Here is a 22,966-nt window from a genome sequence, read left to right on the forward strand (position 1 = left end):
AAATTTCCACTAAACTGAGAGATTCTTCAAAGAAAATAATGAATCCATCCAGATTCAACAGAACTAGCCAAGCCCAGTGACATTTAGTAAGGTCTAGTGATGTTGGATCGCAGGTATTTTTGCTTGATGCTAGGCTCCACTGTCAAGGTTCCTTAACACTACAGATCTGTTACTATAGCCTTTGCTTTCTGACTCCATCATTAACACTCCTGACTCAAACTGCGACTGTGGGTAATAAGACCCATAGTCTTTTTCATACGAATTGCTAGTAACCTAGGTCTACTATAACTTAATTAGTTGCCTTAAATAAGTAACATAATTAGGACTTTGTTTCACCCTATTTAAATTCATCCTAGCTTCGTCCATCCTTCTAACCAGAACAAATGCTTGGAATCTGGATTCTGTTGTGTTGGCTACTTCCCAGTCAACTCACCCATGAATGTGTTAAGATATCTTTGTCCTTTCTATATAGATATTTAAAAAAAGGGGGAGGGCAAATCCACATCATGTACTGCTTGCCAATCAACCCACACTTTTGTATCTTGTCTACCCCCAAAACTGTTAAATGCCTAACTGAAAAGAAGAACCACAAAGTGGTTTTATACATGCAAAGTGATGCTCAGGATGATTAATCCATCAACTGCACATTTATTAAGGGCCAAACTATTGGCTTCCTCAGGGGAGATCCTTGGAGGCAGTGCCCAGAGAAAGTCCAAAACTCAGGATAGGACTCTCCAATCTTTCCACCTCCCCCAGCTTTTTCAAGGATGAAAAGTACAGTAGAATGCCAATATCCATGCACAGCATCCAGTCCTTCCCCTGTGATCATTACTGTGTGAGGGTAACACTTTCACCTGTTTGTTTCACTATTTTCACTTCCTTTTCCTCATTTTGCCTCCAAACCTTCCTAGGAGTTGTGCTAGTCATTTACTCCCATGCAGACAGTGTTTGGGAGATATTCAAATTAGATGCCAAATAACCAATTTAAATTAAGATCAGTTAAATCTTCTTCACATCTGGCTCTCCATATATAGTGAAAGAAACACTGCCATAATGCTGACTTTTTAAACAATCTCTTTAGAGTAATTTTTAATAAGCTGATACAATTCTTCCTCCCACAAATCGTGTTTTTTACTAAACCTATTAGTTTTTACTTTTACCCTCACCTCCCAAATATTCACATTTTAGAGCCAAACTTCAGTCTATTTTTTTGCTGGTAATACTTTTCCTTCAAAATGTTTCTCCCCTCATTATAAAATATTAACTGCTCATCACAGACAATATAGAAAAGCATTAGAAATTACAATTGCTTAATTTTCACCAGCTAGAGATAACCACTGCAACTGTACATGTTTTGGAGCTTTTCCTTCATCAGTAGCATTAATAACCATTCCATGGTTGAGACCATCATTCTGTGGTTCTGAGTTATCCATTTCTTCTCTTTAAATTCATGGTATGTGGTTTTGTGGGGTTTTCTTGGGAGGTTGGAGTGGGGAAGGACTGGTATGGTCTAACATCTCTTTTATTACTCAGCCATATTGCCCAAATTTCCTTTCTATTTGTTGTTTCCAAAACTCTACCACCATCTTTGGTCTTGGCAGTCCTGTGGATTAGGCCCCATATTCTCATTCTTCTCAAAGCTTTGTAATGACTTTACTTTCCCATTTTCCTCTCTCTGGTCAGCCTGGTTCCTCTTAAATAAAGCTGTTCAATGCCTCACTCATCTGATCAAACAAGGTACCCCTGTCACCATGCAACTTCCTTGATGAATGCTAAGCTGGGAACATCAACACCTTGAATATCACCTCTTCATTCATTTAACCCCCAAATACCACCCTTTCCACTGAGCATTCTTTAACCAGAAGGTAGACAGGCAGTGAATTCCACACAGCTCCACATTGTCTGCACTTTCTCCGTGATGTTTTGGGTTTTCTTCATGCTCTTATATCTTGCCTATATCAGCGTTGCCTAATTCAGAAAATAAGCAACCTGGGGTCAGGAACCAGGGGCTAGAGAACACTCGGCAAAATCTTTGGCTGTCAGTTGGGGCATGTTTCTGGTGACACTGATTTGACTTTGCCAACTCACACAAAAAAGAAAACACAATGAAAAAGAGAAACGAGAGGCTCTGGGATATGCTGTCAGGCTCCTACTGGGAAAACAAACTCAATTTCTTGGAAAAATATATTAGAAACCAAAGCCAAGCTTTTAGTTTTCAAATAAAGATCTATAATTTTAGGGGGATACAACAGCGCTTAGTTGATAATTTTGTACTGGGATATTAAAATTTGAAAAAAGGAGAGGAAGACAGCTGCTAGCCCCTCTAATGTTATGTGTCTTCAATATGATCAGAAGGCCATGGGAAGACATGATCTGAAATTAGAAACATCCTGATCAAAACACAGACAAACAAGAACAAATCTAAGGAAAGAGTGGAGGTGCACTATGAAACACCAAAGGAAAAATGGTCAGGAGGATGCCGTATTTTTCCTACCTGGAATCAGACAATGTGGTCCAGTAATCTATGCGTGCTGGAGACTGAACGTCAGACCGTGAAGAGAGGCCATAGGTTTCTAATTATTTCAGAAAAGGGAGAAGGAAAAGCCAAGAAAGAAAGCTATCCTACGGGGCCAGGGGTTTAGGAATAAATGAGGGAATAACCACACAAGTCCTGAGGAGGTAACACCTGCAGTACTATCGTAAGGAGGGAGGGGGACGAGGAAGGCTGTGTCTCCTTGCCTCTCCTGGAGACTGTACCCTTCAACAGCACAGCACCTCAGGCGTCTCCCTGCAGCAAATCACTCTCCAGGGTCAGGAGGTGCCCGTGGCCTCTCTCACACCACAGGCATCTAAGTCCAATTCCCAAGGAGAGCTAACTTTGCAAAAGGCTAGAGAAAAAGACTTCTTAAATTTCCCTGGCCTCCTCTCCCCACCACTGTCTTCAGGTCTAAGACACAAAGGCAGGTGCCAATTTGTAAGGCTGCCTCAGGCAATACCTGACCTGTGGCTCCAGTGCAATGAAAAGGGAAGCAGGATGTGGAAAAGGCTTTTAAAGTTCCAACAGGGAGAATGTTTCTCTCCCAGATTCCTTGATAAATCCTTCACTTCACGGTGAATACCCATTCTCCAGTCTTACATCACAACACAAACCTGTCTGACTTGAAATCTACTTGTGCCACTTACAATTTTTACTAAGTGATCAGCCATTCTGAACAGGCAACTTTATAATAAAGGGCAACATTCCATGCTGTCCAACAGCCTGCGTCAGCAACACAAAAATCATTACTTTGGCCATTAAAAAATTAATGAATTACAAAGTGTGTGCCACCTAAAATAAATCTTTAAATCTTCTTGCCCTATAAGAAAATCTACACATTTGCCTGCCTTAGGTCTTCCTCACTGGTTCTCTGGACGTCTCTGCCCTCAGACACTCTGGTTAGCCCCAAATTTCCTTTGTGCACACAGTAGAGTCACTTGGGGGGAAATTCATAAATACAATAAGCAATCATCTAATCTCTTACTATTCATTAAAGCACTTTCTCCAAAGAGGGAAAATTATTGTATTTTTTAATTTAGTGGGCCTTCTTAAGTAACAGACAGGAACAGTAAAAGGCATCTCAGGGGAGACCTATATATAAATAAACTAGAATCAAAACTCAGATCTAGTTTAATTATCCACTCTGGCTCCATTCCTATTTTGTACCATTCTAAACCCTCTCCATCATCATTCTACTTAAAGTCTAGGAAAACTTCTTCAAGGGTTGGTCTCACTTAACTTACAGTTAGGAGTCTAAAACTGACACAGGCCAGTTAGGCTCAGAGACACTGGCCATAGTATCACCATGGCATCAGAATTCTTTCTTTTGCTTCTCATGCTTTTTTTGATATGGACACTGTGGAAAGCCCAAGGGAGTTTAATCAGTTCTTAAGTTGCTGGAATCATCCACGCAAGTTTACTCTGGCAGCTCTGTCAGGCATGAAACTGTCAAAAGATAGAATACAACAGGATTTCTCTCTCTCTCTGCCACACACACACACACACACACACACACACACACACACACAGCTAGCTAGCTATCTCCAATATCTTTTTTTCTTCTTTTAAAGCTCTTCATCTTGGATGGTATCACACCTACCCAATCAATCTGAGGAACAAAACAAGCCTTAAGAATGATTGCTGATAAAGAAGTCAGGGCCACAGCAGGTCTTTTTGCATGCTAATTCCTGCTTATTGTAGCTGTACCTGCAACTACAGCTCTAAACAGAACATTTCTAATACAGAGGAAGGTAATTACATTCACAAAGGCACCTCTGTGTCAGGGCCGGGCACCAGGAGCCAGCAGGTCTGGGAGACAGAGGCTTAACAGAGACTCCTGCAGTGAATGCACATTGTCTAGCATGGGGGAAAATGCCAGACGGAGGGACCTGCAGCATTCAAGACAACAGTGGTGCACCTTGTCTGCGGAGGTTATTTAATGCTTCTGGCACCTGTAGTAAGAGCCACCCCTCCTTTTCTACCTTACAGGTTTAGAATTTATTTGGCATGTATAATTGTATATTTTGATCCTGGAGCTACAAACAATGGGCAGCATGTCATGTCTTGATCCCTTAGCATGCCTCTTGGTTTCTCCCAAGTGAGTTAACCCTTGTATACACAGTCTGGCAGCACTGCTCCTGCCCAGTCAAGGGAGAGTTAGGCCCACGTGCCTGGGATTTAAACAGGGTGAGTTTCAGTATCTTGATGGGAAATATCACTGGTGCCAAGACCCGTTACGTGATTGTGTCACCGGTGTTATAACCAAATGAACCAGCCAACAACTGGAGACTTGGTATCAGTGACACTGAAATTACTTCAATTTGAATATAAAATATCAAAACCTATTATTTAGTTTCATTAGGCCAGGGACTTTCAGGATATTGGTTTCTCCTTAATTTCACTGCAATTCTGACCAAAGCATCTTGGCAACTCAAGGTTTTTTTGTTTGTTTTTTTGTTTTGTTTTTTGCAGGAAATGCCACTCCTATGTTGGTTCTGGTTCTCTACTCGTCTATTGCACACTGCTTTGCCACCAATGATGCTCATAGTGAGACAGGCTGGAAACCTAGTTAGTGGCACAGTTTTATGACATGAAATTTTGGTCTCTGAGCATGTCACCTTCATAAATCTAATCTATAAAACACATCCACCTTTTCAATTTTTCTTTCTTTCCTTTCTTGCCTTCTTTCCCCTGACATCTCCCTACTATTTGCAAGTTCCACAATCTGTTACTACTCTAAGAGTTTATACCCTGGAAATTTTAATATACACACTTAATGGTCTTTGTTAACTTCCTCCTGTATAATACATGCATTTTATACAACTTACATTATAAGCAACCCTCCCATCTTATGGTCATGTATTTTAATTCTAGCTTTAAAATCATGACACATTATAATTACCATTACACATATATTTAAATTCACACAATTCTACTTAGACTAAACATTTACCACTTTGTCATTCCTTCCTTACTGCATCTCAAAACTGTCATCTGGATCAAGTTCCTTCTACCTGCAGTATTCTAGAATTTCCCTTAGTAAGGGCCTGATGGTTATATACATTCTGAGTTTTGCTATGTCTTTATTTTATCCTTATTCCCAGAAGACATTTTTACAGGGTCTAGAATTCTAGGTTGAAAGGTTTTTCTCTTTCACACACGGAAAACACCATTCCTATGTCTTCTGGCTTCCACTGTTCCTGTTTTTAAGTTAATTGTCAGTTCAACCATTCTCCTTTGAAGGCGATTTGCTTTTTTCTCTGGCCATCTATGAGCTTCTCTTCAGACTTGGTATCCAGCAGCTTCACGCTGACATGTTTAGTCTAGATTATTTTTATTTAATGTCCCACTTGCTATTTGTTGTACTTCTTGAATCTGTGGATTGATAGCTTTTAATAGTTGTGGAGCATTTTTAGCCATCATCTCTCTTTTCCTTCTGGTTTTCTTTTATACCTATTAAACCGTCTCATACTTTCCTCTATGTCAATCTCCCTTTGTCTCTCATTGCTAAGTTCTAACTAGAATCTTCCAATTCACTAATTCTCTCTTCATCTGTGTTTAATCTGTTGTTAAAACCAGAATTTTGAAATGTTCAGTTTTAAATTTTAATCATTATAAATATTTTCACCCTTCTTAATTTTTTAAAACAAATAAAAAACACTAATTTTATTTTTGATAATTTTGAAATTTTAAGACTTAGTAGGTTTAAAATGCTGCCTGTTGTTTTTTGCTATCTTTTCTTAAAGGACCTTGTTGCCTTGTGTGACTTCAGATTTTAGACTATGAGCTGTTCAGTTTCCTTGCAACAATATCTATGAAAATTCTTTGAGGTCTGGGTTGAAGGTGGGCTCCTTTTGAGAAAATGTGTGTTTGCTCCTGTCAGATACCTGTGGATACTATCAATTTAAGATTTTGCCAGCTTGAGAGTTTTCATATCACCCAAGAAACATAAATTGAGCATTCAAACCCATGTGAGACAAGGTTAAAATTCCTAATTACCTCTAGGGGAGGGAACCCTCTCCCTTTTCTTTCCCTCCAAAAGCAAAGCAAGTTTCCTTATAGCCCAGAATAGTAAAAGTGAGCATTTTTACTTTGCCCTTACACTGAGGTTAGTATAACCTTTTGAGGGCCAGCTTTATGGAAGATGAACTTTTTCAGGACCAGGAATTGGATAAGGCAAGACTGGTCCCTAATGTAGAGACTTGAAGGAGGCACTCAGTACCAGAGATGTTCAATACAAGGTCAGCACCCGAGACTAGGTGCCTCCTTACATTTTGTGACCTAAGTGTCTTGCTTGCCTCACCTTTTCTACCCCTTTCTTTTAGACTTAGCACTTTAGGCAGTACCTGGTTGTCCCTTGGGACATCAAAAATTAATGCTCAAGTTCAGGTGTTTGGCAAATGCCTTGAAAGCCAAAGCCAGCTTTAGGGTTCTGCTTATCCCACCTAAATTTTGGCTTGAATATTCCTCACTAGCTCATGAATTTGAAAAGGCTTGAACAAAATATATTAAAGTATATTACCCATTTTTATTTATTTTCAATGGGATTATCAGTTCAAATATCCTAACTGCCAATGGCTCGAAACCCTATGGGGAGAACTTAATACCTTAAAGAGAAGATGCTCAAGCTGGCTTGTTCTTGACACATTCCCTCAACAAGTTTCCTTCAAAATGTTGCAGTATTACACAGGCAATACCCTTGATAATTCCTTTTTAACTTTTTCTCCTTGATGTAGATTTCAAAGTCCAAAGAGAAGGAAAAAGCTCTTTATTCCAATATCCTTCAGCACATTCAATGAAGGCCACTTCTCTGCATCATCAATCATTATGGCTGATCAGCTAGTTGAGCTGGGTATTCTCTTCGTGTTCTATCCTCCTACATGCCACTCTTCTTGAAGAAAATGACTTTTCAGAGAAAAGGAGACTCTACTAAAAAAAAAAAAAAGTCATGGGATGCCTGGGTAGCTCAGTTAGTTGAGTGTCCAACTTCGGCTCAGGTCATAATCTCACAGTTTTTGAGTTAGAGCCCTGCATTGGGCTGTCTGCTGTCAGTGCAGAGCCCACTTTGAATATTCTGTCCCCCTCCCCCACCGCCGCGCTCCTGCCCCACTCACGCTCCCTCTCTCTCAAAAATACACAAACATTAAAAAAAACATAGTCAACATGTGCCATCTTTTTTTTTTTTTTTATAAAATTTTTTTTTTTCAACGTTTATTTATTTTTGGGACAGAGAGAGACAGAGCATGAACGGGCGAGGGGCAGAGAGAGAGGGAGACACAGAATCGGAAACAGGCTCCAGGCTCCGGGCCATCAGCCCAGAGCCCGACGCGGGGCTCGAACTCATGGACCGCGAGATCGTGACCTGACTGAAGCCGGACGCTTAACCGACTGTGCCACCCAGGCACCCCAACATGTGCCATCTTAAATATGGATCTGTATCTGAATTCTGCCACTGCTCACCAACAGAAGGACACTGTAGGAACAAGAATACAGGCTTTGGAGTCAGAAACCTGAGCTCAGTTTATCACTCTGCCACTTAGCTAGCTGGTATTCGGTACAAGTTCGTAAAATCTCTGTACCTCAAGTCCCTCATTTATTAAATGTGAGTAACATTTTTACTGACGTAAGAATTTGGATCCAACAAATGGTATGAGGTACTCAGTATAATACTTAGCAAAAGGATTTTTCCATAAAAGGTGACAATGAAAAGGTAATTACCATCATCGATGAAAAGCACACTGCCCTGTTGCAGCAGAAAATGGAAACAGCTAATATATTCTTCAAACAACTTGCAGCTGAGGTATGATTACTATATGGTTTCATACCTGAATCACAGTAGAGTTCTATATGTATCAGGCTAAGACCCAGTCTTTTATTTGGCAAAAGACCTAATCCTACCAAAAAGTTTACACTGGTTTGCTAAATGATCATACTCCACATGGGACTTGTGGGCTGTCACATGGCATATTATCTCCTTAATTTTACAGTCAATAAACATTTCTTAAACTGGATACCTTTTAAATGCATAATTTAGTCACAATTAGAAACAAGATAAATGAAAGGACAGATTAGCAGAAATGTGTCTATCACTTCTAGAAAATATATTCAGAGCACTCTATCAACAATGGACTAGTAGCATAATTTTCAATACTTTTAAACATGAAAGACCACATATTTTATTCTAAAAGTTTAATTAAAATAAAAAAGTATTGTGTTCAAACTAATCCTGCATGCACTTGGCAAAAAAAACAGAAACAGAAGAAACTCACAACAAAAGAATAAAACGAGACCTTGGTAAAAATGTTTGACTCTGGAAAAATAGGTTATCTGTGGGACTAGGAGGCCAACATTTTATTGCTATTTACTCTTTTCTATCTGAATTTTCTTCTTTTAAAAACTATTTTGCCTACCAAAATTAATTTTTAACAAACTCTATGACAGTAATTATTAAAGAACTATGATGCTACATGTTTATATTCTCTCACTTCCCTTAGTACTGGTTATTTTGAAGGCAATGGTACCATATTCATCTTTGTAACTCCAGCTCCTAGTAGAGAGTTAGCCCTCAACAAATATTTGGTCAACAAATGGAAAAATGATAAGAAAATTAATCATTTTCTAATACTTTTTCTTTTCTTTATGAAGTACTAAATTTTAATTGCAATACAGTTAGCATACAGTGTTATATTAGTTTTGGGTGTAAAATAGAGTCATTTTCTAATATTTTTTTAAAAGTATATTTATTTTCAGAGAGAGAGCATGAGCAAGGGAGGAGCAAAGAGAGAGGGGGGGAGAGAGAGAGAATCCCAAGCAAGCTCCATACTGTCAGGGCAGAGCCTGATGTAGGGCTCAAACTCACAAACTGAGAAAATGACCCAAGTCAAAATCAAGAGTTGGACACTTAACTGACTGAGCCACCTAGGCACCCCGATTTTCTAATATTTTTAAGAATCTTTTCTAGTCCCCTTTAGCACACTCAATTCCTTTGAGTAGTGCTTTATAAAAATAATTATTTTTCAAGTTGTCTCCTTTTATTTGGTTTTCTAAAGTCCAAAGAAGAATGCATGACCTAGAGATAGCTGTTGAGCACACAGCAGGGAAAATTACCTAGGACTAGGGCAGAGTGGAAGGAGCTAGATATCTCTGCAAGAATCTATTAGTTGACATGCTATAATTTAAAATTAATAATAACTAACACATCATGCAAACTATGTGCTCAGTTCTAGCCTATGTCTTTTTTTTTTTTTTTTTTAAATTTTTTTTTTTTTTAACGTTTATTCATTTTTGGGACAGAGAGAGACAGAGCATGAACGGGGGAGGGGCAGAGAGAGAGGGAGACACAGAATCGGAAACAGGCTCCAGGCTCTGAGCCATCAGCCCAGAGCCTGACGCGGGGCTCGAACTCACGGACCGCGAGATCGTGACCTGGCTGAAGTCGGACGCTTAACCGACTGCGCCACCCAGGCGCCCCTAGCCTATGTCTTTTAAATGCATTATTTTAGTAAATCCTGACAACAATCCTGTGAATATGTAGGTTCTATTACTATCCTCTTTTTACAAATGATGGCAGCTGAAACACAGCAACAGAAAGATTTAAAAAGTTTTTTTTTGTTTTCTCTTAATTCAACCTTTAAGCTTAATATGGACAACATCATATGATTTCCATTATTATTTCAAGTTCACACCATATTAGATACAAACCCCAGCCCCTTGAGGTATTTGATATCCTCTTGTGAATTTCTAACCGGTATCACTTTACATTAATGCCATCCCTTCTCCCCACCATCCCTGGCTTACAGCCCCCTAAAAGGCTACCCAGCCTTCAGTCTTGCCCTCCTACATGGCACTGTCCACACTGAAACTGAATTATCCTTCTTCAAACCCAAACCTGACCATGTCATTTGTCTTTGGCTTCCACTGGTGAACGATGACTCCTCCCTTAAGGCTATCTCCCTTCCAGAAAGCCTTCCAGACCTTGCTGTGGAGTTAGCCCCACCTCCCTTAGAACCTGTGCACACCCCTGACAGCCCTTCCCAACTGCATACATGTTGTACTCCGAGGGTCTTTTTACTGGTGTGACCACCCCACGAGATGGTAAACTTCTGATAAAACCATGCACTTCTTATTTATGTTTGTATCCCCGGCACCCAGGGCAGAGCTTGCTGGGTGAAGGAATGGATGCCTCTGAAAAGGAGAAAGCAAGTTCTCATATAATTAGCTGCTTTCTTTACAGTTGACGTCCCACCATCATAGTGTTTGGTCATTACTTGCCAAAGTAATTCACTCACTATCTGTGCTCTAATATCCTTGTTTATAACTTGGAAACACCTGGCTTTTGTTTATCACTCATTTGCTCAACAAATATTTATCAAATGTCTATATATGTGTCAGAAACTGTTATACAAGGTAGGTCTCTGGTATCAAAGTACACTCTAGATGAGCAGACACACACACCCAGGGAGACCATGACAGCAAGTGATGTGGTTGTCTTTCTGAGCAAGCGTCTGTTGACCTAAGATGTGAAAGGAAGAATGTTTAGGCAGAGGGAAAAGCAAGAGGGAGAGAACTTGGAATATCTGAATAAAAGAAAGGCAGCCAGTGTCGCTAGCAGAGGATGGTACAAAATGGAGGGTGGAGAAGATAGGGCCACAGGGAAGGAGCTGGGGTTCTATTCTAGGTGTAACAGGAAGCTGCTAGATGGTTTTCCATTAGGAAGACATGGTTTCTGTAGGGCACACTTGTGTCTCATTTCCTCTGGTTTCTGCTTAATAAGATCTCATGTGAGAGGCTTTCCTGATCATCTATTAAAATGCACCCCTTGGGGCGCCTGGGTGGCTCAGTTGGTTAAGCGGCCGACTTCGGCTCAGGTCATGATCTCGCGGTCCGTGAGTTCAAGCCCCGCGTCAGGCTCTGTGCTGACGGCTCAGAGCCAGGAGCCTGCTTCAGATTCTGTGTCTCCTTCTCTCTGACCCTCCCCTGTTCATGCTTTGTCTCTCCCTGTCTCAAAAATAAATAAAACGTTAAAAAAAATTTTTAAAAAAATGCACCCCCTGCCCCACATCCCATCCTGCCTTGAGCCTTTTCCTCACCCTCATCTGCCTCTTTTTTCTTCAAAGTCTTAACACCCACCTGATGTCAGATTTGTTTTTGTTGAACTGCGTGTAGGTGACACACAACTTGATAGTTTCAAGTGTACAACATAGTGATTCACCATCTCTAGATGTTAGTGCTGTGCTCACGACTAGCGTAGCCACCATCTGTCACCATACAACACTATTACAATGTCACTAACTATATTCCCTATGCTGTACCTTTTATCCCCATGGCATATTCCCGGCATAACTGGAAGCCTGTTATCTCCCACCCCTTCACCTGTCTTGCCCATCTCTGCCACTCCCCACCCCACCTCTCACCAAATTTACTTTCTTGATGGTTTTTTCTACCCACCAAACGATGAACAGGGACTTGGCTCTTCACAGCTGCATCTGAACCTACCAGAGTAGTCAGCTTTCATTAAAAGTGTGTGGAGTGAATTAATTAATCTGATTTACATTTTAAACAGACCAACTCTGGCTGCTGTGGGGACAACGGATTTAAGGGAGTCAAGAGTCAAAATGAATCAATCCATGAGGAGGCTTTCACAGACACCCAGATGAAAGATAAATGTGGGAGAAGTAAGACGGTGAGAACTACCACCTTGGTGGCTGTAAAACCATGTAATGGCCCTTGATGTTAGAAAATTAGCAGGGCACAAGTGTCCTCAAAGTAATGATGGGACAACTGTTTTCTTCAGGTGGGGTCAGGAACTCAGAAAAATAGGTATTTTTAAAAGCTCCTAAATTGAGTATTCTTGTGTACTCATACACTATCAAGCTCAAATTGATAAACTGATGTCATCTGACAACATCTATTCACACTGAAACTATGCACATGCCCCTTGACCTAGACATTTTCATTGCTAGGAATTTATCATTTGCATATACTCACAAAATTATGTCAAAATACACTTTAGGGGATATTCACCTTGTCATTGCTTACAGTATCCCCAAACTAGAAACAACACAAATATTCATCAATAGGAAACTTCTTAGAAAAACTTAAAAAAAAAAATGTACACAGCTATTAAGTACAACGAAGAAAGAGTTTTAAGGTCTACTGCATGCACTTGAAACTCCTATAACATTGTGTGTCAACTATACATTTCAACTTAAAAAAGATATATGGTGTATTTAGAGATATTCTATTTGGGGAGCCTGAGTGGCTCAGTTGGTTAACATCTAACTCAAGTCATGATCTCACAGTTCGTGGAATCGAGTCCCACATCAGGCTCTGCGCTGACAGCGCGGAGCCTGGTTGGGATTCTGTCTCCCTATCTCTGCCCCTCCCTGGCCTGCTCCCTTTTTCTCTTTCAAAAAATAAATAAATAAGCATTAAAAAAAAATATATTCCCTTTGTGTTAAAGCGTGCACACACACATACAACATTGAAACTGATACAATTTGTGATAGATACACAGAGAGAAAAGGAGATAAATACGGATGTAATTAGATTTTTTTTCTTAAGGATATGTAAGAAAATAGTGGTTACCTTTTGAAGAGAGAAGGAAGCAGTAAGGGTTTGAGAGTCTTACTTTTTCACATACCTTTTGAATTATTTGATTTTTGTTTAAAGGTAAACTTCTATTTTAAACACACACAAACAACATCTCTGAGATAATTAGCAGAATAAGAATGTACTGATGTATCACTACTTGCTTTCTGATTTTAAGGAGAGCAGCTCCAGTGACTGATTTATACACACTATGTGAATGAACACACATACACACATACTTGCATGTAGATGAAAATTGTATTTGAATGCTCTGTTAAATGCAGAGGGACAAATGCCTTTGGTGAGAACACAGTCGATACGGCTCCTATTCCTAAGTGACCACCTTCTAGGCTGGAGTGTAATTTGTGATTACATAATCTGAAAGCAGTTTTCAACAATGCTTGATATCCTGGCCGTCAGCGCTTCACGGACCATGTTTTTGCCTTTACAAAGCACCATGAACTTGTCCATTGCTTAAGGAAGCAACTTTTTAGCCTATATCAGCTGTGTTGCCCTTATTAATGTTAAATGATGTTTCCTTCCATTACTACAGTGTAAACCATTCCCTTGTCAAAGCTCTGTTGGCTCCTATGGGCAAGGTACCATTCAAAAGATGCATACCACTTTCTTTTCTATGACGGAATTGATTTTATTTATGTTCCAGGGGCTTATGCAATAAACAAAATTTATGTAGGGAAAGGGAAATACATGCTCATATATTCTTAAGAAAAGTAATATATGTTGTAGTTTTTTTTTTTAAACTACATTATATTCAAATAGCTCGTTCAGTGGCAGTTAATTTTCTTGCCTTTACTTCAATTACCTACCTAGTCTGCACTGTGACTAAATCTCCCTAAATGTTACCAAAAGGTGGGGGGGGGGGGGGGGTGCGGGGAGCTTTGTTTGCAGAGTTCACTATATCTGTTCTAAACCATTTCTAACCTCAGGAATGTGAAATGTTTACCAAATCCACTTTTTTTTCAGTTGTAAATGTATTTCTAAAGCAAACGTCCTAATTACCATTTACTGGGAAGTCACAGAATACTTGGGTAATTTGCAAGTCAATTCAGGAGAAAAAGAGAAAGACTGGTTAAGTCCAATTTAGGTGAGGTTAAACAGCAGGCCTAAACACACAGACAGAGCCACTCACCACACACTCCTCCCGGGTCTTACATTGTCATGCAAACAACAGCAAACAAAAGATCCAAGGGAAGGAGAATGAAGATCACCAGTCCCCACTAAAACCGGGACAGTAGTTCTCTTTTTAAAGACCCACCTGCAGGGACACATACCAAGTTCTACATTGTTAGGTCACTCCAGGCCATTTCCATTTTTCTGCCCAACTTAAAAAGACTAGAGACAGAGGGGCACCTGGGTGGCTTAGTCGGTTGTGGGCCTCCAACTTCAGCTCAGGTCATGATCTCACGGTTCATGAGTTCGAGCCCCGCGTCGGGCTCTGTGCTGACTGCTCTGAGCCTGGAGCCTGCTTCAGATTCTGTGTCTCCCTCTCTCTCTGCTCCTCCCCTGCTCATGCTCTGCCTCTCTCTATCTCAAAAATAAATAAAAACATTAAAAAAAAATTTTTTTTAGAGACAGAGAAAAACCTTTATGACTAAAAAGCACTACCCTGAAACAAAATCACAGCAAATCATGGAAATGCTAAAGTCCTAAAGCTCCAATGCTTCAGCATTCCCCAAAACGATAGATCTTGACTTGCTAAAAGATTTCTGAGCAGGGAAGGGTGGGGTCAGATGAGCAAAACTGGAGAGGAGAGATTCGCAAGAAACAAAACCCGTGGGTGGAACAGGGGAACATAAAGGTGGGTCGCCGAGGGTGATAATGCTGGACTGAGCCAACAGAATGGAGAGGTGAGCTCTGCTGAGTGAAGTCTAGACTCAGTCTTAGTGAATTTGGCTGCTGACACCAATGGCCTGCAGAAAGGATGGGACTGCAGAGTTGCACAGACACCCGAGTTTCCAGAAGCTCAAAGTGTTAGTGACTTCACTTGGTAATTACCAATACTCCAAAAGCAGCGTTTTTAAGGCAGCAACAAGCCCCATGGAATGCCTCTGAACTGGATTAAACCACCAGGCTAGTAATTAAACTACCTTTATATGGGAGAGGTCTCTTGCTCAAACTTGAGCAATCCTGCTCATTTCAGGAAAGCAGTGGAAACAAGAAACTTCTGAGCCTCGGTTTCAGCCCAGATACCCGTCATCGGCAGCTTCTATTTTCCGAACTGCAAAATCAGGAGACCAACTTCTTGTAAGGGGTGTTAGCAGGGATTTAGATTTTGAAATACTGTGAAGATGAAAAGGACTCTCAGTCTTATATCATTTGCAGGTAGTTTAACAGTCTCCGTTTCTGTGTCAGCAAACAAGTTTTTACCATTTTATCTTTTGAGACATTTCGATAGCAGTCATTGCCATAGTACCTAAGTGCTTTTCACCAGACAACCTGCTGAAAGACTGCTTGGCATCTTGTCAAAATGACGTACGTGCTGCCACGCTTGCTACAGTCTGCAGAGAGCCTAAAAATTTAGAAAAGACGACTCTTCTTCAAATTTATCAGTGCTGTGCTTTGTGATAATACTGCTTGTTCCTTTACAGCTGGAGAATAATTTGGTAAGTGAAATGCCTCTGACAGTGTGCTCCCTGCACAACCACAGGCTGAGTATTTTGGGCACTACTTACAAAATCTGCATGCTTATTCCTAACCACACATGCCTAATATAAGGCAAGTTTCCCCCCCTAAAACTAACCCCAGAAAAGGTGTGTCACATTATATTCAAGTCTAACAAAGTCTTGGATCATGGGGTACAATCACTTGACCTTGAGAAGTACAGAGTAGCATTTGGGGACAGGCGGATTTGCCTGCAACAACCTCAATCATCACTAACACTGGATGTTTATACCAAAATCACCTCCAAAACTTGAATTAAAGAAAAGGGGAGGGGGGAGTATTCCTGGGGGTAGGATCTCATAAATGCTGAATGTCAAAACAAGGCATTTTACACGGACTCTCAAAAGCAATACGATAAGTTATTTATGGGACCAGGTATGTCCATTCAGGATGAACTGGGAAGAGGAAAAAAGAAACAACTGTCCTCATGCTGTGTGTCTGTGGGATAAAATTTCCAGGGACAATGCTGCACACGGAGCCCAAAAGTGCTTCACCCTGCCAGCGTGGGATAAAAACGCAGACAATGTACTCGGCAAGACCATGTGAATGGCTGATTCACAAGGTGGCGATCCAAACACTGATTCAAAATTCTTACAAAGAGTTTGAATAAAATATTTCTTGATATGTATGGACAGAAAAAAGTAATATCAATTTCCTATGATGGGAATTTGTATGTTTGTGTGTAAATAAATGAAAACTATTTTGAGTAAACATCTGACTTCAGGTTTATTTATCCCTAAAACTTTACTTAGTCAAGTTTGCCGTGAAAAATTTTTTTTAACTTTCTTACTGAAAAATTATAAACACCTTATGTTTGATAAAGCCTTATGGCTGGGGATATATGGAGGTAGTTCTAGGATATTCCAGTTCAACTTCTTGGTAGAGGAGTGTGAATAATAAATTTCAAGAATTTTCTGAAAGCCTGGTTTTGCAATTATTCTGAAAAACTATTGTCTAAATGACAATTGATTAAGATTCAAAAGAATTATGACAAAGGCATATATATGGACAGGGTTGGAATATACAGGATCAGAAAATAAATTCCCAATCTAGTACGGGCTTCTCCTTTAACTGAGCTCAGTTTATCTTCTGAAAAATGGTACCCTGTGATCTTTGTTTCTATCCTTCACAGAGGACAGCACTGAGAATTAGCTTTTTGTATGGGTAACAAATCCAAATAAAGCTCCAGCCACTGTTGCTGGAAAGAGCTAACTGCTGAGCAATACTCACATCATAGTCATCTGTGATTAGTATATTTTGAGGATGGCTTTAAAAAAAATTTTTTTTAATGTTTATTTATTTTTAAGAGACAGAGAGAAACAGATCACAAGCGGGAGAGGGACAGAGAGAGATGGAGAGACACAGAATCCTAAGTAGGCTCCAGGCTCTGAGCTGTCAGCACAGAGCCTGACGCGGGGCTTGAACTCACGAAGTGCAAGATCATGATCGGAGCTGAAGTTGGACACTTAATCAACTTAGCCACCCAGGCGGCCGCCAAGGATGGCTTTTTGATAGCATGCATGAAGGCACCCTATGGGCCCCAGCAGAATGCCTTCTCCAGGTACCAAAATGTGAGGAGTCAATTTCATGCTGATGAGAAGTTTATTTACATAGTTCACCCCATCTGCTAATTTAGGAGATGAACACAGATCAAGTAAATGACTAAAAGGGACAGTTACCTTGTAGATCCCAAAGAACCCCAGGTCCCTTACGACAGACAGGGCACTGACTCGGGGACCAGTAGTGATCTCTCCAGCCACTTGCAAACGGATCTTGACGATTTCTAAAGGATTTGTGAAAATCACCTGGGAGCCTCCTGCCTAGAAAAAGAGAAAAAAGTAAAGATTTAGGATCACAGAAGAGTAAGGGTAAGGAAGGTCGGGAAGAGGGTGTGATTATCCTCTATGGAGCTCAGAATATTCTATCTTCAAGAGACTGTAGTTTTCCATCCTTGTTCCATCAATTACAACAGGGACTAAGATGGGGCACCTGGGTGGCTCAGTCAGTTAAGCATCTGACTTATCTCAGGTCATGATTTTGTGGTTCATGAGTTCAAGCCCCACATTGGGCTCTAGGTTGACAGCTCAGAGCCTGCACCTTGCTTTGGATTATATCTCCCCCGTCCCCCATATCTCTCCTGCTTGCACTCTGTCTCTTTCTCTCTCTCAAAAATAAATAAACATTAAAAAAGAAAAAAGACAGTGACTATGAGTCTGAATCAAAATACAGTTACTGCCAAGGAGGAGGTCTTGGGTACTGAGGTCCTATTTCCATCATGCAGACGTTGAAAGAGGGCAAAGAGGAGAGACAGATGTCTCGTGGCTTCACCAAAGTCCTTGCATGGAAATGAAATGGATTCCCTGAAGCACAAACAACTGCTATCACAGGGCTCAAAGCCAAGGGCACAAAGGCAGCACTAAAATGAAAATCAAATAGTATCCAAATAAAGAGACACAAACCTGCTTGTCAGAATAGGAGGAGATAGGGAGGACACAGGTTCTCCCGTGATGGACTCTATGATTCTGGCAATGATTCAAGAATTGCCAGAGAACACGTAAACTTAGATGAAAGCTATTTTGTCTTCTCTTAAAAAATCAGGTCCATCATCAAACACCATTTCATGGAGCTGCATATTCTTATAATTTTATGTATGTATTACCTGTGTATAGATTAATCTTTTTATAGAAGATAAATGTCAAAGTAGTAAAAATATGCATCAAATCAATTATGCCCCAAACTCTGAGCAATGTGTATTATTTCATTCCAGCAGTGGCTGGGTGCCCCACCTCCGAGATCATCAGTGGAAATCTTTAAAGTGGACTTGGGGCACCTGGGTGGTTCAGTCAGTTAAGCATTTGGCTCTTGACTTCAGCTCAGGTCATGATCTCATTGTTCATGGGTTTGAGCCCCGCATCAGGCTCTGTGCTGGCAGCATGGAGCCTGCTTGGGATTCTCTCTCTCTCCCTCTCTCTGTACCCCTGCCCTGCTTGTGTGTTCTGTTTCTCTCTCTCTCAAAATGAATACGCTTAAAAAAATAAAAGTAAAAAGAATAAAACGTACTTAAACAATAAAGTGTATTATAAGGGAAGTTTTAAGCTAGTTATTTTGAAGCTCAGCTTGTATTTATTATACGCAATTACATTCTTTCTCACTGTACTTCAGCTTGTTATTTCTTGTCACAAATATATTAAATTTTTATTTCTTCCAAACTAAGGTTGACACACAGTATAGTTCAGAATCTTTATTACCTAGTGACGCCACCACCCTAGACCAGATATGGTGCTGATATTTTACAGCTCAGTAGATACCATCACGGTAACAAGCATAATTTGGATTAATATCATACAAAACTACTTCTTATTAGATTCTCTGACCCCATAAGCAATGTATGTGCCCTCATAAAATGGCCAGTACTAATCAACACTGGAGAAACAAAGATGATCTTGAAATTATAATTCACTTGGAAATAAAAATTAGATACAATATAAATATTCAACGATGAGAGATGGATTAAATGAATTTGGGTATGTCATGCAATGGAGATACTACGCTGCCAACGAAAATACTGTGGAAAAGGTCCAATATATATATATACTGGGAAGTATAAACTCTCATGTTCAAATGCATGTACAGCTTTCCCCCCTGTTATCCCTTACCGTCGTGTAGAAAATACACCAATGTAGTGCTTTTTAGGTGGTAGGATTACAAGTGGTTTATTTTCTTTTCTGCTGTGTTTCTTATTTCTTCTACACAGATTATATATTACTTCTATAAAGAAAAATAAATACCTCTGCATAACTTATCTGATATGTATAGCAATGTTAGCTAAAAAAAGTAAAGAAATATGTTCACCCATTCTCTATAAATCAAACTGTTTTTTTTATTTTTACCAACTTGATATCTTAATCAAGACACACTTGATCTTAAAAACAGACCAAGCCCACCCCTCTCACCACATTACAACTGTTTAGAAGGCAGCAGTATGGTCCAGTGTCTTGACGGCCACACAGACCACCTCTCTTTGCTTACTTGTTTCACCCCTCACCTTTGGCTCTCCTACGTGACTCTCAGGAGGTGGGCCAAACAATCCTGGCAGGAAAAAACCTAGGTTAGATTCATCAAAAGGTCCAAGAAAGGCCCTTGGATAGCGGGAAGGAGAGCATGAGGCGATATGCCCAGAGGCTGGTGTGTTCTTCTGGTCCCACAGACATTTGGCTCCCTCTTCTCTGGCTCAGAACAGCTGTTCTTTGCTCCCATACTGCTGGGACCTGCGGGTAGGCAGAAAGGCCAAGTCCCCACCTGTCTACAGCTCCTCAGTATTTTGTGGGTTTGCACCTGCATCTTTCCACATGACATAAGGGAGTTAAAGTTGTCAGAAGGAAGGGAGGAAATGGACCTGGCTTAGTAACAGCACCAATGGTACAATGAGGATTATGTCTGTGCTTCCTGACCCAAGCTCTTGAGTTGCAAAAATGAATAAAAAATAAATATGTAAAAATTGTTTTATGGGAGCAGAATGAGAAAGATTTGCTGAGCTGGAATTAATCCAACCCGAGGTTGATTTATAAAAGTCCCAATGTGGGTAACAGCATCTCTATCAAGGGCAGAACGGACAGGAATCTGCATTGTCGATCTTCTTAAAGAACAGCACAGGAATGCAAGGCACACTCATCAACAGCGGCTGCAGAGGCACCTGCGCGCATGTGCACACTGAGTCCCTGTCCCGTTTGTCAAACCACCTCACTCAATATGAGGCTTGCGGAGATGGCAAACGGACCGCAGCCAGCACGATGTCTGTGACACAGTAGTGTCACCGTAGAGTTTTTTTCTCCTCTCTCCCAAAGTGATGGTGCCCCTCTCTGCTGCATGTTACGGTCACTTGCGAAGCTCTGAAAAAGTACTGGCTTCCAAATCCTACTTCAGATAAATAAGAAATTCTGCAACTGCTCTTTAAAAAACCTGATTAATATGTGCAGTGAGATTTGAGAATCGCTCTACTTCACTGGATCACCTCCATGATCCCTTTAAATTCTGAGAGGCTGCTTGACAGGCTTACTTACAGCTGTGACTTCTAATTCCAGTTCTCCAGTTTCTTTCAGAGGGCAACTTTTATGTTTCACATCTGACCTCACAACAAACTTTTTGTACGTCTCCAAGTGGTGCCGTTATTAAAGGGTATAATCCTTAGGCACAATCGCTGTCTTAGTCGTTACCTTATATCTGCACTAATAGTTGTAAAAGTTAATGTTATATACAAAATAAGAACTTAATACTCAATTCCCTGACTCCCAGCCAATCGATAGATACCAATTCTTTTAGCACGGCACAGTGAATTCTAATCACTAAGGACAATGCAAAAGTCAAATCCACTTCAGACAGCTGCAGGGAACAGACGCAGTGGGAAGAAAGTGTAGTGATACTGAGAAAAAATAATGATGTACTCCTGGCTTCGGGTGGGCTCAGAAAGAAAGAACTTCCAGACTCAAAGTGGCACATTGTACAGGTACCAAAGATGAATCAGTCCTTTGGAGTCAAGCTGGAAGGAAATGAGAGACTCCAAGGCACCAAGAGAAGATGCTTATCATCAGATGCACAGTGTCTGGGCATCACCACGACTTGATCACTGAGCGGCACACTGGCTGCCGCTCTCCCAGTCTATTGTCCATTCACAGTGCCTTACCTGTGTCCCTCCTCCGTGAGATCAAAGATAGCTGAATCCACAGACCGCGAACAGGAACACCTATTGTGCATGTCTTTGTGTCCCTCATCACTTGAGAGACCTGGCTGTGTGATGATGCTGTTTTGTGTGTGTGTGTGTGTGTGTAATTTTGTCACAAATCACTTCCCTGTGACTTTCTGGAGTCTGCGGCAAGTAGGACAGGCAGAGATTTTCTACACTGCACTAGAACTGGTTCTGTGTGGATGGCACATTATATTTACAGTGGGGACGCTGAGGTGTCTATAAGTTTCCTTTCTACAGGTTCTTTATTACTGAAACCTTAGTTCCTACCCAGCATCTGGATCTATCCAAGAAACACACGTGCTTATTACTGCAGACTCACTTCTGCTACCTGATCATTCATTCATTCATTCATTCACATCATAAAAGTCCCAAACATTTATAAGCAATCGTGCTCAAAGTTTGTCTTAAGAGCTGCAAGGGCACAAGATGAGTGAGAAAACATTCCTGTTCTCAAGGAGCTTGAAATAGGAGTGAGGTCATAAATATTCATTAAGCATCCATCACTGGCTATCAGGGTATTTATTGCTTTGCACAGGTTACAGATCTTCAGCCCACTAAAGAGGTATTTTTTCCAGATTTTACATAAGAGAAAATTGAGGCATAAAAGATTAAAGAAACTGTTATGGGCTGAACTGTGTTCCAACAAAATTCATATACTGAAGTCCTAACCCTCAGTACCTCAGACAGTGCCTGTATTTGGAGACAGGGCCTTCACAAAAGTAGTTAAGGTAAGATGAGGTCATATGGGTGGCCCCTACTCCCATGCAGCCTTTGTCCTTATAGTAAGAAGAAACTGAGATATGGACACAAATGTGCACAATGAAAAGAGAGTGTGAGAACACAGCGAGAAGGGGGCCATCATCAGGCCAACAAGAGAGGCCTCTGAAGAAACCAACCCTGTTGACACCATCTTGGACTTCCAGCTTCTAGGAACATGACAAAATAAATTGGTATCAAGTCACCCAGTCTGTGGAATTTTGTTATGGCAGGGTGGCAAACCAATACAGCACTTACACAAGGCTGCACAGCCAGCAAGCAAAGGATTTTCTATGGAGTCCAATAAATATATGTGTTACGAAGAAAAAACATGGCACATAGGAAAAGGGAATTATAACAAACAAGAAGAGGTAAGGTCCAGATAAACTGCCATGGCAATTTGAAGAAAGGTAAGATATCTGTTGGATGGGATAACCTGGGGAGGTGGTAAGGCACGTAAATAAGTAACACATCAGTTGGTGACTGACTGCAATTAGGATTTAGCTAATCCAGGCAGAGAAGGGCACAAAGGCACAGTGACAAAGGCCTGGCACACTTAGAGAGCAAAGAGACCCGGCACCGTGTGTCCAGTGAAGTTTTAATATGGATGATAATTATGAGGAGATCAACATTATCATCCACTAGCATTTACTGAATGT

General features: G+C 40.6%; 1 protein-coding gene across 5 annotated transcripts in view; it reads right to left on the reverse strand.

Moving 5' to 3' along the window:
- Positions 1-22,966, reverse strand: part of SLC25A13 (solute carrier family 25 member 13) — a 185,461-nt gene that overhangs the window by 13,796 nt on the left and 148,699 nt on the right. For all 5 annotated transcript variants that reach the window (XM_043588929.1, XM_043588930.1, XM_043588932.1 and 2 more), the window contains one exon: positions 17,488-17,628. In XM_043588929.1, the coding sequence (XP_043444864.1) occupies positions 17,488-17,628 (141 nt within the window). The remainder of the gene's footprint in view (positions 1-17,487; positions 17,629-22,966) is intronic.

This window comes from Prionailurus bengalensis, chromosome A2, assembly GCF_016509475.1.
Source record: "Prionailurus bengalensis isolate Pbe53 chromosome A2, Fcat_Pben_1.1_paternal_pri, whole genome shotgun sequence".
In the NCBI taxonomy this organism is placed as follows: Eukaryota; Metazoa; Chordata; class Mammalia; order Carnivora; family Felidae; genus Prionailurus; species Prionailurus bengalensis.